Below are 13,622 nucleotides of genomic sequence, written 5' to 3'. Positions count from 1 at the left end.
TTTTTCCCCTTTCAATGAAAAGACGTTAAATTAAAAATAAACACGCACACACACATACTCACCCCACATTCTCTCTCTCTCTCCACCCTCTCTCTCTCTCTCTCTCTCTCTCTCTCTCACCCACCCCAGTCAAAGAGAATCATAATGACAATAGATCCCCTCCGTTAGCTGTTCAGATTGCTGCCTTATACTGTGATGAAGAATCGCCATGGCTTGTCTGCCAAGCGTCGTTACATGGTCAGGTTCTCACAGCTTAGTATAGCACGTTGCCTGGCTTTGATTAGCTCCAAGCTGACAGCGGGGATCATCCCGTGAAGGTGCCAGCCAGCAGCCCAAGATGTTGCGCACGTGCTGATCGTGAGGTGAAGTGGCGGCTGCACGCTGTGTGGTCTCCATGATCAGCCCGTGAGGGTGTGTCATTGTGAAGCGGATTGTGATGGTGTGGGTTTTGTTTACTTTCAGAAGGGACTGCCCAGCGCAAGTCCGTTGTAGTTACAGCTTAAGCGTGATTAAAGCGTTCGTTGTGCTTCCTTTATTAGTTTAAATATAAAATGTTATCTTCCTGGCGGTGTTGCCTTGTCATCTGATATTACAAGCAGGTTCTCTCTGTCTGTTTCAGTCGTCTGTCTGTCTGTCTCCCAGTTAGTCTGTATCTTTGTCTCATTCTTTTTCCTTCTGTCTTTATCCCTCTCTCTCCCTTACCCTCTGCACACACGCGCACATGGCCTCAGTCTTTCTGGTTGTTTCTTTGTTTTAAGAGAGAGAGAGAGAGAAATGGGATGCTGAGGAGGGGTGACGGAGAAGAGGAATGTCAAAGTGCAGAAGAGAAACAGAGACTTCCACCCGAACTTCTCCCCAACCCTCAGCCCCTTACCCATTTCTCTCCGCCACCATTCGGTATTGTAAGCAAAAGCTTTTGGGGGTAAGGGGGGGGGGGGTGTTCAGTGGAGGGGTTGGGGGTCAGTTTAAAGTACTTACAATGGAAGCGAGAGAAGAGACATAGGCAGTCGTGGCAGACAGGTGCATCGCTAAACAAACACTTCTGCAAGATCAAAAGAATGGGGAAGAGCAGGAGTTTTCAGAAAAAGCACCATCAGAAAAGACATTCTGTTCGACAGACTGAACCGAGACAGAGACAGAGAGAGAGAGAGAGAGAGAGGGTGCGAGCTGGAGAAAGAGAGGGGGTGGGGGAAGGTGTTGAAGTGGGGGGAGGAGGGGGGAAGGGGGAGGGGGAGTGGATCACCCCAAAAGGCTGATGATGGGTGTACATGTTTGGGGAAGCCGTGGGTCTGTTTTGCAGTTTACTCAGGCACAAAGCCCTGCAGTGCTGGATGGTGGCGTGGAGGGACAACAGGAGTGGAGGGGAGAGAGAGAGGCCAGAGGAGAGCACAGATGTGTGAATGATGCGATTACAGAAGGCAGCCAGACCGGGGACAGGCCGCCTTGGTCTCCGTGCCACATGACTCGGGACAACTCGACCGCAAGACCCTAGTTTTTTTGGTGGTTGTTTTTTTTTGTTTGTTTTGTTTTGCTCTCTCTCTCTCTCTCTCTCTCTCTCTCTCTCTCTCTCTCTCTCTCTCTGTGGCTGTCTCTCTGTCCTGTCTTTAGGCGGTGTGCATACGTCGTAGTTTCTCGTGTGAGTTTGTCCCGAACTGAGTGGCGTGTCCTAAACGTAGATGCAGATCACTGGAGTGTTGTGTCTTTGAAGTGGGTATGTACCTTGAGCGTTATGTCCTTGACGTGGGTAAACATCACCGAGTGTTGTGTCCTTAAACTGGTATTGATCAGTGAGTGTTGTTGTGTCCTTCGCGTAAGTATAGATCACTGTGTGTTGTGTCCTTCGCGTGGGTAATCCATGACAGCATTCGGTGGATTGTGGAAGCAAGAACATACCTCGCATGCACACCCTCGAAAACGGAGTTTTGTTGCCAACATGTATGGGTGAAAACGGGCATGTACTTGTTTGCGAATGAACGTGGGGGTTACAGCCAAGGAGGCAGAAGAAGGAAAAAAACATCAGTAAATTATACTCATAGACACATTTTCTTCCTCCTGAAAGATTTCTTTCTTCTTTTTTTTTTCTTTCATCAAATTTCCTTCTCCTCCCATCACTCTACTTTCTCTCAACGTCTCTCTCTCTCTCTCACCACACACAGGCACGCAAGCACACGCACGCACACACACACACACACACACACACACACACACACACACACACACACACACGTGAACTACAATGCAAAGGTATTGGATTCAACTTTGAGGGACGAACAAAGGAACGTAACCTTAAATGCAAGGTTCAACACAGAACGATGATACGCCACCTCAGCACAATGGGATTCCTTTCCTTTCTTTTACTCTTCTTTTTTCCCTCTCTTCTTCACCCCCTCCCCCACTGGTTGCAGGGAGTTCCAATGGCACGCTTTGCTGATCTGCTGTCATTACTCAGGTTTCTACTGGCGTCCATTGCATTCTTTGCGAAGGACTTGGAAGTTGGGTTGGTCTCCCCCCCCCCCCCCTTACCCCTTGCTCTCTCTTTCTCTCTCTCCCGCCCCCCTCTCTCACCCCGTTCTGTTAGTTTTGTATTTATTTCTTTTTTGTTCTTTCTTTTTGTGTGTATATGTGTTCTCCTTCCCTGTACTTCTTTTTTGATGTCGTTCCGGTCTGTAGCGTTAACAGCTTTCTTTCGAGATGAAAGAAAACATAACAACTTCTCTCTGTCTCCGTCTGTCTGTCTGTTACTCCTCCTTCAATCTTGTCTGTATCTTCTTCCATCACTCTGTTTCTGTGTGAAAAATCAGCTGAAAGTCAAAAAGAAGTGATCAACCGAGAGGATGTTCACGCGAAAAAAAGAGAAAAAGGTCGGTCCAGTCCCGTCCTGTTGTTTCCAAGGGTGTGGTTCATGGCTGCAGCTCATGGCTCCTGCACGTGCGAGTAGTGCTGGGCAGCAGTGAGCTGTCTTCCGGAAACCAGATACCGTGAGTTTTTCTGCCCTTGGATCTGAATGCAATGGCAGTTCTGAGTTCGTGCGTTGTGCAGGAGGCTTTGTTGTGTTAATTATAAAAGGTTGCTTGTTGGTTGGTTGGTATTAATAAAAAAAAAAAAGAAAAAAAAAAGGAGATCAGATTGCATTAAAAATATTTTTAATAAATCCTGGTTCTTCTATCGGACTCGAACCCTCGGACATTCGCTTTCCAAGTCGGGAGCATTAACACCGGGCCACCGCTCCTCCGTCGGCGTCCAAAAACCCAGGGAGGACAGGGCAGAAAGCTGATGCTGAACCAGGCCCCCTGGTTGTGATGGCCTGTCGTGATGTCTTGTCGGGAGATGGTGACGGGACTAAAGCCACTGTCACAAACTGGACAGCAAGGTAGGATGATGGGGGGAATGCTCCCAAACCTGTCATCCCCCCTATCCGACCCTCCCCCCTACCCCCCACCCCTCCTACAACCCCTGCTGACATGGTCAGTCCCGAAAAACAGCAGAGACAGAGGAAGGGAGGGAGGGGGTAGTGACCTGGTCAGAGCAGCACGCTTCGCTGGACAGGCGAACTGACCAATGCCAGCTATGTCCAGAATGAAGGGAGGGCGGAAGGGGGAACTGGAGAGAATGTGGAGAATACTGTAGCAGTACAGTGTTGTTGAGAGAATACTGTAGCAGTAGCAGAACAGTGCTGTTGCCGAGAGAATACAGTAGCAGAACAGTGCTGTTGCCGAGAGAATACAGTAGCAGAACAGTGCTGTTGCCGAGAGAATACTGGAGCAGTACAGTGCTGTTGTCCCATCCGTGGGGTCATGAGAGGTGGAGACCCACACCAGTGGCCTTCACGTTCACCGTGTGTCCAGCAAGGGAAGTGTGAAGGGGGCGGAGAGGACTGCTTCCACTCAGGCTTGCACCAGCACCCCCACTACGCGCGTGTTTCACGCCCACTTCCCTTTGTTTTTACAGGCCTGTGTCAACAACTCTATCCTTACCCCTTCCCCCACCCCCACCTTGTCAGCTCCACTGACCGCCAGTGGTCAGCACCAGCTGCACTACTGCCTAGTTTGGAAGGAAAGCTTTAAACGGTGTTGGGTTCCTTTTTTTAAATTTTTTTTAATTCTTTTAATGTTTTTATTTTGTGTGTGTGTGTGTGTGTGACTCGGCTGGATGAAAGAAGTAGAGAGACCTCGCTCATGACTCACACACCCCGTGGTTGTTGCCTGTGCATTCGTGCGTGCTGCTTACTAACAGACGTACCGTGCCCAACACTGAAAGGTCCAGTTAGAAACAAGCAGACTGGTGCCTGATCCTGGCGCCTGGATAGATCTATCCTTCCCCGCCGGGCTGTGCTGTGTGCTGTGCTTGTCGCGAGCGGTCAGTGTTGGTCAGTCCGGTCACCGCTTCTGTGGCGCTGGTCCTGCGTTTCGCCTCACAGGTGTCAGGCAGGTGTGGAACAGTCAACACTTGTATTTTGCTGTTGCCGTCTACTCTGCCAGCTTCGTTTCTCTGCCGGTGTCTTACCTGTTGTTGCACCTGCACCTGTAGGCGGGGTCACTGAGTGTGAGTCATTAGGCCTTGATGCAAAGGTGCCAGGTGGAAGAGAGCTACATACAGTTTTCTGCTGCTGTTTCTGTGTCTGCTTCAGGACCTGCAGAATTACTGCGGGGTTCTTGGTGGTCTGTTAAACTTTCGAGACTCGCTGCTGAGGAAGGGGGTGAGGGGGGGAGGCAGTGGTGGAAGGAGGCGAGATGATCTTTTTTCTGCTCCAGCTCTGTTTTCACGAAGTTTTCGCGGCCATACCAGACCCCTCCAGTGTCTGTTGAAGAACTGTTATCATGGTATGGGAGTTCACTCTCAAACAACGAGATAAGCACAAGAGCGACGACGTGGCCAGGTGCTTTTCCATCACTGACAACCCCGGTCGCTCTCCCCCCCTTCCCCACCCCACCCCACCCCATCCTCTCCTACGTCACAGTGAGAGTGAATGACGTACCACGAGCTATTAGCACGTACTACACCGTACTTTTGCTCTTTTTTCTTTTCTTTTTTCTCTCCCCCTCCCCGCCGCGTCGCTTACTGTTACGTTCACCTTATCTTACCCCGCCCATCCGTCTCCCTAACCACCACACCCCCTCCCCTGCCCATTGTCATAACCATCAGTTGCTCTCAGTTGATAGCTTCCCACCCACCCCTTTCTACCCCCCTACTTCCTCATCCTCCAACAGGGGGATTACAGATTACGTAAGGGAGGGGTGTTGGGGGGGGGGGGGGAGGAAGTACTGCCCTCGCTTGGGACTCACCACCGGTACAGTGTAATGGGAGGCTCGCCCCCACTCCAAACGAAACAGCTTTGTGTTTTGGAGCGGAACACGTGAACGTTAGCGGTTTATACGCGTGTGTGTGCGTACGTGTGTGCGTGTGTGCGCGTGTGTATGTATAGTGATGGTTTTGAGAGAGAGAGTGGAGAGAGGGTGTGTGTGGAGAGGTAGGGAAGGTGTACAGTAGGGGAGAGGTAAGGGAGGACTGGCATTAGCTCTGGTGCGGCGTGCAGGTCAGAGGGGTGTAGTAGTCTCACTACATGCAGCGCTGTTCCCCCACCGCCGCGGCGTTTGGGACGTGTCTGGCATAGGGGAGAACAATTTTTGGACTCGCTCTCACTCACTCGAACGTACCCGCGTGTCGGTATAATATTGGTGGTGTCTTCCTCTTTTACCTACTTGTTCCACGCTGCTTTAACTGTCTTTGTTGTGTGAGGCCTGCCCTTGGAATCTTGTGTTTCGTGTACAGTGGTGGTGGTGGTGGTCTCCGCCGCGTGTGTGTGTGTGAGACAATAAGTGGTAAAAACAAACAACCCAAACCCGGACAGTTGTGAGTGTTTGTGGGGAGGGTTGGTGCATCGTTTTGTGGTCACTTTGTGTCGGGAGTTACGTCAGGGCCCAGACTCCAAGGTTCTCTGCAGGCTGTGTGTGTGTGGTTACAGCCATCTATCTAATCCCCCCCGTCAGGTGTGTATAGTAGTGATCGGCAGCGTCATGGAGTCTGCGCTGCAAGAACTCAACAGTTTCCAGCCGGAGGATTTTGAAGACGTGAGGGACAGACTCTCCTTGTTTTGTTTCGTCCTGTCTCGTCCTGTCTTGTCTTTTCTTGTACTTTATTGTAGTGTGTTGTCTTGTCTTATCTGTCTGTCTCAAAACATGACCGGTGTGTAGGGTATATATGGGTAGTTCAGTCCTCTGCTTCCTTTTTTTGTGTTTATTTTTTTAAAGTAAAATTTAATGTGATGTAGTTACGGACCAGTCTGCACGCCATGGGGTCTCATTGAAACTGAAACCATCTCCTTACCTATCTCATCTGTGTCTATGTCTCTGTCTGTCTCCCTCTTTGTCTGTCTCTCTGCCGCCCCTCTCCCTTCCCCCTCCCCTCTCTCTCTCTGCCCCTCTCCACCGTTGGAAATTAAAGATTGATTGATTGATTCTTTTTCATCTTTATTTCTACCGGTGTATCTGATCTCCCTTTTTTTTTCTTTTCTTTTTTTAATGGCTTTTGCATCTTTTGTTTTTCAGTACCGAATGGTCCCTTCTCCCTTATCCGACTACTAGTTGTATGTGTGTGCGTGTGTGTGTACGCGCGCGTTCATGTTTGAATGTATGTGTGTGTGTGCGTATACATGTATGTGTATATGTGTGCGCGCGCGCGTGTATGTGTGTGTTCCCCTCTCGCCCCTCTCTGTCCTGATGAAGCCGTCAGTCTCAGAATATGGAGGACGAGGTAGGTTATAGCAAAAGCAGCCTGCTGTTTTATCAGATCCAGATTACACGATTGCATGTGTGTGTGTGTGTGTGTGGAAAAACAGTTGCGACGTTGTTCACACAACTGCAGAGCGTGTGCGTTCAGTTCGAACTTCTATGGCAAACCTTGTGTTGTATTGGACTGGTTTTTGTTTTCAGTTTGGGGGATCAGCTAGCTCAGTGTGTGAGGCATAGTATTTGATATCATTGTTTTCGAGTAATGGCTCAGCTCAGAAATATTATTGCTGTAGTTCGGTGGGCTCGTCATAGTGTGTCTTGTCGTGTGTGTTTGTATGTATGTTTGTGTGTTGTGTGTGTGTGTGTGTGTGTGTGTGAGAGAGAGAGAGAGAGAGAGAGAGAGAGAGACGAAGTTTTCATTATTGTCAATTCAGCGTTATAACACCTTTCAGACAAGTAGGCGAGAAAGCAGAAAATATACTTGTAAACACATATCTGAGTAGTTTACTAAAAATTTTGAATTCTACACATAGAGGCACGCTCGCGTGCATTCAGTTAGACGCGAGAGCAAAGCAGAGAGAGAGAGAGAGAGAGAGAGATCTTTATCATCGCAGTTTCCCATCTTGAAGTCGGATGGCAAAGAAAAAACTGTTCATGTACAAGTGTGGTGTTTTGGGGGTGGAAAACTGATGACATGCCGAACCATTTGAGGGGGCGGGGGGATGGAGGGGTTGAAGAGTTCGAGGCCAGTAATTATGGTCCTTTTGGTGATGGTCGGAGGGGCGGGGGGATGATTGGCGGGGTGTGGGGGTGGGGGGGCGTGAGTGGGCAGAGATGTCGGATGTCACATCAAAGCAGTGGGTGTTCGGGGAGCGAGTTCAAGCAAAAACCTTGAAGTCAGTCTTCCTTCCATTGGAGGAATTGGCGCGCGCAGACACACGCATAACGTATACACACACAGTCTTTCTGTCTCTCTCTTGCACACACACACACACACACACACACACACACACACACACACACACACGCATGAAAACTTTTTTTCCGCCCTCAGACCACCCATTTCCCCCACATCCCATCTCCCTCCCTCCCTCCTCCCCTTCCTCCTCCCCCATCTCTCTCCCTCACTCCCCGGCCTTCTCATTCCCCATCTCTCTCCCTCTCCCTCCATTCTGTCTTCTCTTACTTCCTGTATAGTGTATTACTGAAACACTTCTTCACACTCACCACGCACCCACAGTCACAGAGACATAAAACAGAAAGAAATTTTAACTGAGAGCACCGGTGTTATTCAATTACATACATGGAGGAGACGATATGAAACGCCCGTGCGCTGTACATGCAGGCTGTTAAAACTGAAATAAGCTGTCTGCTGTGAGTGCAAGAGATCTCCTCACCAAAGTTCCACAGCAAGGGCGTGGGTGCGGGAATATCATGCGGGCGGTGTGTGTTGTGTGTGTGTGTTGCATGGAGTCTATCATGTCTTTTTTCTTCTTCTCCTTTTTTTTTCTCTTCCTCTAATGTCTACCCACCCTTCTTGACATTTTCCACCCCCATCTGTTTCGCTCTCCTTGCTTTTGTTTGTCTGTCTCTCTCTGTCGCAGTGTCTGTTTCTCTTCTCTGTCTCGATCTGTCTCTGTCACTCTCTTCATGTGTTTGTCTTTCTGTGCATGCACGTACGCGTGCTTGTGATCGAGTGTTTGTTAGTGTATTGTGCATGACGAGGAGGAGGGAAGGGAGGGGGCACAAAGAGAGAGAGAGAGAGAGAGAGAGAGAGAGAGAGAGAGAGACTTAACGTAAAAGATGTAAGCTGCAGTCTTGTCTGGATATTGGATTGTTGTTGCTTCATAACATCCCAACTAAGCAATGTCGGCAAAGGAACCAGTTCTGTATAACAAATTAGCAAGCAGAGCTCTGCGGTTGACCTGTTTATCGGTATGTCATGGTGCTGCATAGAACACACGCCGCGCGGAGGAAGGGACAGATTCTTTATAACCGATCTTTGAGCCCAGATACGAAAATGAGTATATCAGACAGCCCGACAGACAGAAGCTGCTGAAAACTGACAGCTGTTTTTATCTTTCAGCCCAAAGCTTTCCAAACACACACACACGCGCGCGCACGCACACACACACGCACACACACACACGGATTTGGGATGGTGTAGTAACAAACGTCAGGCTGGAAAACCAGGAAAAATCCCACATCTCGCACCTATGATAATCTGTCCTGCGTCACTGGGAAAATATTCGCCGTGCCAAAGAGTTAGAACAAAAAGCATGCGTGCGTGTGTATGTGTGTGTGTGTGAGTCGTCGCGACCTCTTGAGGAATGAAGTGGTGTTGGAACTGTGCACAAGGATGGCCGGTGATGTGAATTGACTGCGATGTGAGTCTCCACCTTTCTCTCTCTCCCGACCTGTTTTGTACGTCAGACCTGTATCTGACGTGGTCGACTAACATGCACTGTCACGGATACTGCGGTGGCGGCACACAGCAACAACCATCAGGTTCCATTTCTGAACTCGATAACATGATGATCACAAGCGCCCAAAACTGCATTTCAGAAAACAAAACGTTGGGATGACAGTGAACAAAGTACAGTTCAAAAAAAGAGAAAACGGAAATCATGCTCCATGCTTTTTCTCGATTTCAGAATATCCCTCCTTTTCCTGTGTCTGTCTCAACGATATTTCTTCCCCTTATGGAATCGGTCCACCGTCTCGGTGTTATTCTCTTTCTTTCCAGAAGCACTGATCCAATACTTGTAAAGCAGCCTACTTGGGAATCCGGAAAAAAAGTCCATTCGACATTTTCTTTGCATTGAAATGATAACACTGGTCTGTTCGTTGGTCTTGTCGAGGTTTGACGACTACTGTCGCGGTCTCCGAGCTGATTGACCTGTGTACCTTGTTGAAAAGCTCCTTGCAGGTCCTCCAGGACAGTGCCTCTCTAGCGGTCTCTTCACTTGCTGCCTGATTAAATGTTTTTACGTCTCGAGATACCACACGCACACGCACGCACACACACACACACACACACACACACACACACACACACACACACACACACACACACACACACACACACACACACACAGATTTTAGATCATGTAGACAATAATATTCCATGTGTTATCTCTGTGAGTACTGTGAAAAGCCTTTACAAAATCAGTTGGAAGTGGCATTGACCGAGGCATTCCGTTCTTTGCCCAGTGATTTTTCTCGGTGTAACTGCAAGACTTCCTGTCCAGTATCATGAAGAAAATGACACAGATGATTCATACGCGCACGCACGCACACGCACACACACACACACACACAGACGCATACACACACACACGCACACACAGTCTCTGTACCTCTCTCTCTCTGTCTCCAAGCCCCCCCTCCCTTCACCCTCTCCCCACCAAAGAAAGAAAAAAAAAAAAAATCAGCAGCATTCATTGTGAATGACTGCGCTATGAAACAAACATAGCATTCGTTGTGAATGAGAAATGTTATGTATGTGGGAAATAAACAGGAGCCAGCAGGCTTGACATGTGATAAACTGACTCCGGGAGCTATCTCGTGCCTCCAAGGGGCATCAGGGAGCACGTGCCGGCACAGTGACGTCACTTCAGCCTGCACCATCACACACATAGATATATCTCATCTCCAAACGACACCGGCATGGTATACGCCGATCTCTGCCGGCCTGAGGCCATGCTTGCTGTGTGTGTGTGCTTGCAAAGCGCGGGGGAGGTGGATTAATTTGTGGCAATGGAAAAGTCAAGCAGAGAGGTTGTTTGTTGGCTGTTCTGTTGCTGCTGATAGCGAGCTGCATTTTTTATTTTATTTTTTACTTTTAATATTACCATTTCTCACGCGGTCGATTTGTCTCTGCCTCTGTCTCGTCGTCACCGACCTTTCTTCTCGTCGCTTCCAGTTTCTCTCCTCTGTTTTTATTTTTAAAAAAATTTTATTGATTTTTTTTAACTTCTCTCACCAGTCTTCTTTCCGTTCGTTCGTGCCTGAGACATTAAAAAAAAATTATTTCGTTTGCAAAAGCTTTTAAAATGGAAACACCTATATTCATATTCCAGAAATTCTTTTCTCTTTCTTTTAAAATATTTTTTAAATATATTTTTTCAAACACATGGAGAGGCGAGGCATCCATATCACATCACCCCCTCACCCCCTTAATTTTTTTTTTTTTTTTTTTAATCAAATAAAGTTTGTGTGCTTGTTCCGCGTTGCACGTGCTTCGGTTGCGTGTGGACTGTGATGTCGTGTGTTAATGGTGGTGAGTTCACGAGGTTTGTTGCAGCAGCTAGCGAGTGGGGGAGGTTGGGATTGGAATGCAAGCAAGCAAGCAAGCAAGCAGGCAGGCCTTTTCTGTGTGCGTTGTTCATCAGGCAAGCCAGTGGATGTTTCCACAAGATTTCTGCTCTCGCTGCTGTGTCAGTTAGCTTTGGACTCCCATGCTTGCTTGCGTGTGGCTACGTGTGGTTGTGGTTGCGCCGGCGTCAGTGTCAGTGTGAGCCACAGCAGGGAGAGCTTGTGTTTCAAGGCTGGTGGTTTGGTTGTTGGCAGTGAGAGCCGGTGGTAGTGAGTGGAGTGGTGCTGTTTGCCACGGTTTGTGGAACTGATATAGCGTGCTGTCTTGGTTTGCTTGTTTATTGTTGTTGTTTTTTCGTCTGCGGAGGACATTGGAGGTAATTATTGTCATTTCCTGTTGTTGTCGATCATCATCATCATCATCATCTTCTTCTTCTTCTTCTTCTCCCTCCTCTTTTTATTCTTTTTGTAGTATTGCACAGTGCATGTTTTGAGTTATGATGTAGTATTGTGCAGTGTGGACCCTGTTTCAAGGCGGGGACTAGATGAAAAAATGCGCGCCAGTGCTTATTAATTATCCTCGAAAATAAGAAATTTGTCTCTTCTTCTTCTTCGAATCATTCTCTCTCTCTCTTTCCTCCTTCTTCTTTTCGCTCTCCGTTTTTTTTAAATTCTTTTTTTAAAATGCTGCTCAAAGGCAGTATGGGTATGCCAACGACAGCAACCTATGCCTTGCAAGTTTACACAAAAACAGACCGGCATAAAACAATACAACAGTGCACCGTTTCATATCAGCACACCGCACTGCACTGCATTGGATTGCATTATCCGCACTTTTGTAGTACATTACACTATCAAAACTTAAACGCCTATAACATACCATACTACACGACACTGTTCTACTACGATACAATGGTATTATGAAAGAGATTAGTTTATGGCATTATGCGATTTGAAAAGAAAGTTGTTGAGCTATATTTGTGTGTGTGTGCGTGCGTGTGTGTGTGTGTGTGGGGAAGGGTGGGCGGTTTTGTGAGACTGACTAGTGTAGAGCGAATGCAGTCAGACCGAAGAATGCTAGTTGATGGACGTTACTTAGTTCATGGTTGGTTAGGTAAAAAGGGAAGCACCGACATGGAACGTGCTGTGACGAACGTAGATGTAATGTTGCTTTTAGACTGGATCATTTCAAGTTTTCAACACGTACAAAAAACAGCCCCTCTACCCCCAGACTACCACCCCCGGCACTTTGACTGCCATTTTATGACAATAATTTACAGTTGGTGATAGTGGGTGTTTATGAATAGTGCCTTAAGTTATCTCGTGTGATGGGGTCATGAGTGGTGGTCATGGTTGTCTGGCTGGCTGGTTTTAAAACAAAAAGCTTTGTCCATCGTTCCATGAAATCTCCCGTCCTCATTTCTACTTTACTCTCTGCTGTCTGTCTGTCTGTCTGTCTTTCTGGGTCTCTCTCTCTCTCTGTATCTCTCTCCCACGCTCGCCCTCGCTCCCCCCCCCCCTCTCTCAGCCTCTCTGTATGTCTGTTTGTGTGTGTATCTGTCTCACTCTTTCACTTTGTCTCCCTGTGTGTGTATGTGTGTCTTTGTGTCTGTCTGTCTCTCTCTCTTTCTCCCCCACTCGTCATGGTAGATGTGGTGATATTGCAACTGCTCTCAAAGCTCACCAAACACCGACAACAAAGCCACATCATTTTCTTTCTCGGTGTACAAGTCGAACAGCAGCACGAGAGGCGGAAAGGGAGGGCGAGAGGGGGAGGGGCTGTGAAGAGGACGAGAGGGGACTCTTGGAGCAGCTTCCTGCTTCTCCTCTTCCTTTCCAGTACAACACACACACACACACACACACACACACACACATATATATATATATATTGTGTAGAGCCCACATGGAAAGCGCTAACGTTTCATGTCACAGCTCTCACGTTGCCACACAGCAGCTTACATACACCACACATTCACAGACACCACTGCCTCTCAGTGCTGAGTGCCAGCGACACCCACACCTCTCCTGTTCTCACAAGTTGTTAGCTGGCTGGTTTCAGTACTCATTTTCTTTCCTTGGAGAAATATGTCATTACGTTATGTTCTGGTTTTCCTTTTCACTGTTCACTAAGGTTTTGTTTTATCCATCCTTTTGAGAAATGGTGGATGGGTGTTTTTCTTTCTTTTTATTTTATTTCTCTCCTATTTCCCCTTCCTTTGCCCTCTCCCCCCCCCCCCCCCCCCCTTCTTCTTTTCCTCCTCGTCCTTCTCTTCCTCCTCCTCCTGTTTCCCATGCTTTTTTTTTCTTTCTGTGAGGACATGATGAAAAGAGCTTCTGTAGATTTAGCTGATCTTTTTACCCTCAATTGCTCATTTTGAGTTCGAGTTATGTTTGCCATTGGTATCCACTGTGTGTCGTTTACTCCTTTCTTTCATGTTTTCCAACAACATTTCAGTCAATCTGCGTTGACAGTTGACTGGTGTATGTGGGAGCTATGACAGCCCGTGTTCATTTCTAACGTAAGTGATGGATGACCGAGAACGTGAGTGAGTGGATGTTTGTGTTCGACCCGAC

The 13,622-nt window shown here is 47.9% G+C and overlaps 1 protein-coding gene across 7 annotated transcripts in view; it reads left to right on the top strand.

Annotated features, from left to right (window-relative positions):
- LOC143285479 (septin-7-like) overlaps positions 1–13,622 on the top strand; it is a 108,243-nt gene that overhangs the window by 53,447 nt on the left and 41,174 nt on the right. The window contains exon 1 of one of the 7 annotated variants that reach the window (XM_076592796.1): positions 5,583–6,068. The exons of 5 other annotated variants lie outside the window; for them this stretch is intronic. In XM_076592796.1, the coding sequence (XP_076448911.1) occupies positions 6,015–6,068 (54 nt within the window). In that variant the 5' untranslated portion in view covers positions 5,583–6,014. Of the gene's footprint in view, positions 1–5,582; positions 6,069–11,165; positions 11,423–13,622 lie in introns of those variants that run through there. One more of the 7 variants, XM_076592799.1, reaches the window with a different exon arrangement.

This window comes from Babylonia areolata, chromosome 9, assembly GCF_041734735.1.
Source record: "Babylonia areolata isolate BAREFJ2019XMU chromosome 9, ASM4173473v1, whole genome shotgun sequence".
Classification (NCBI taxonomy): domain Eukaryota; kingdom Metazoa; phylum Mollusca; class Gastropoda; order Neogastropoda; family Buccinidae; genus Babylonia; species Babylonia areolata.
This window is presented reverse-complemented; position numbering and strand designations above follow the sequence as displayed.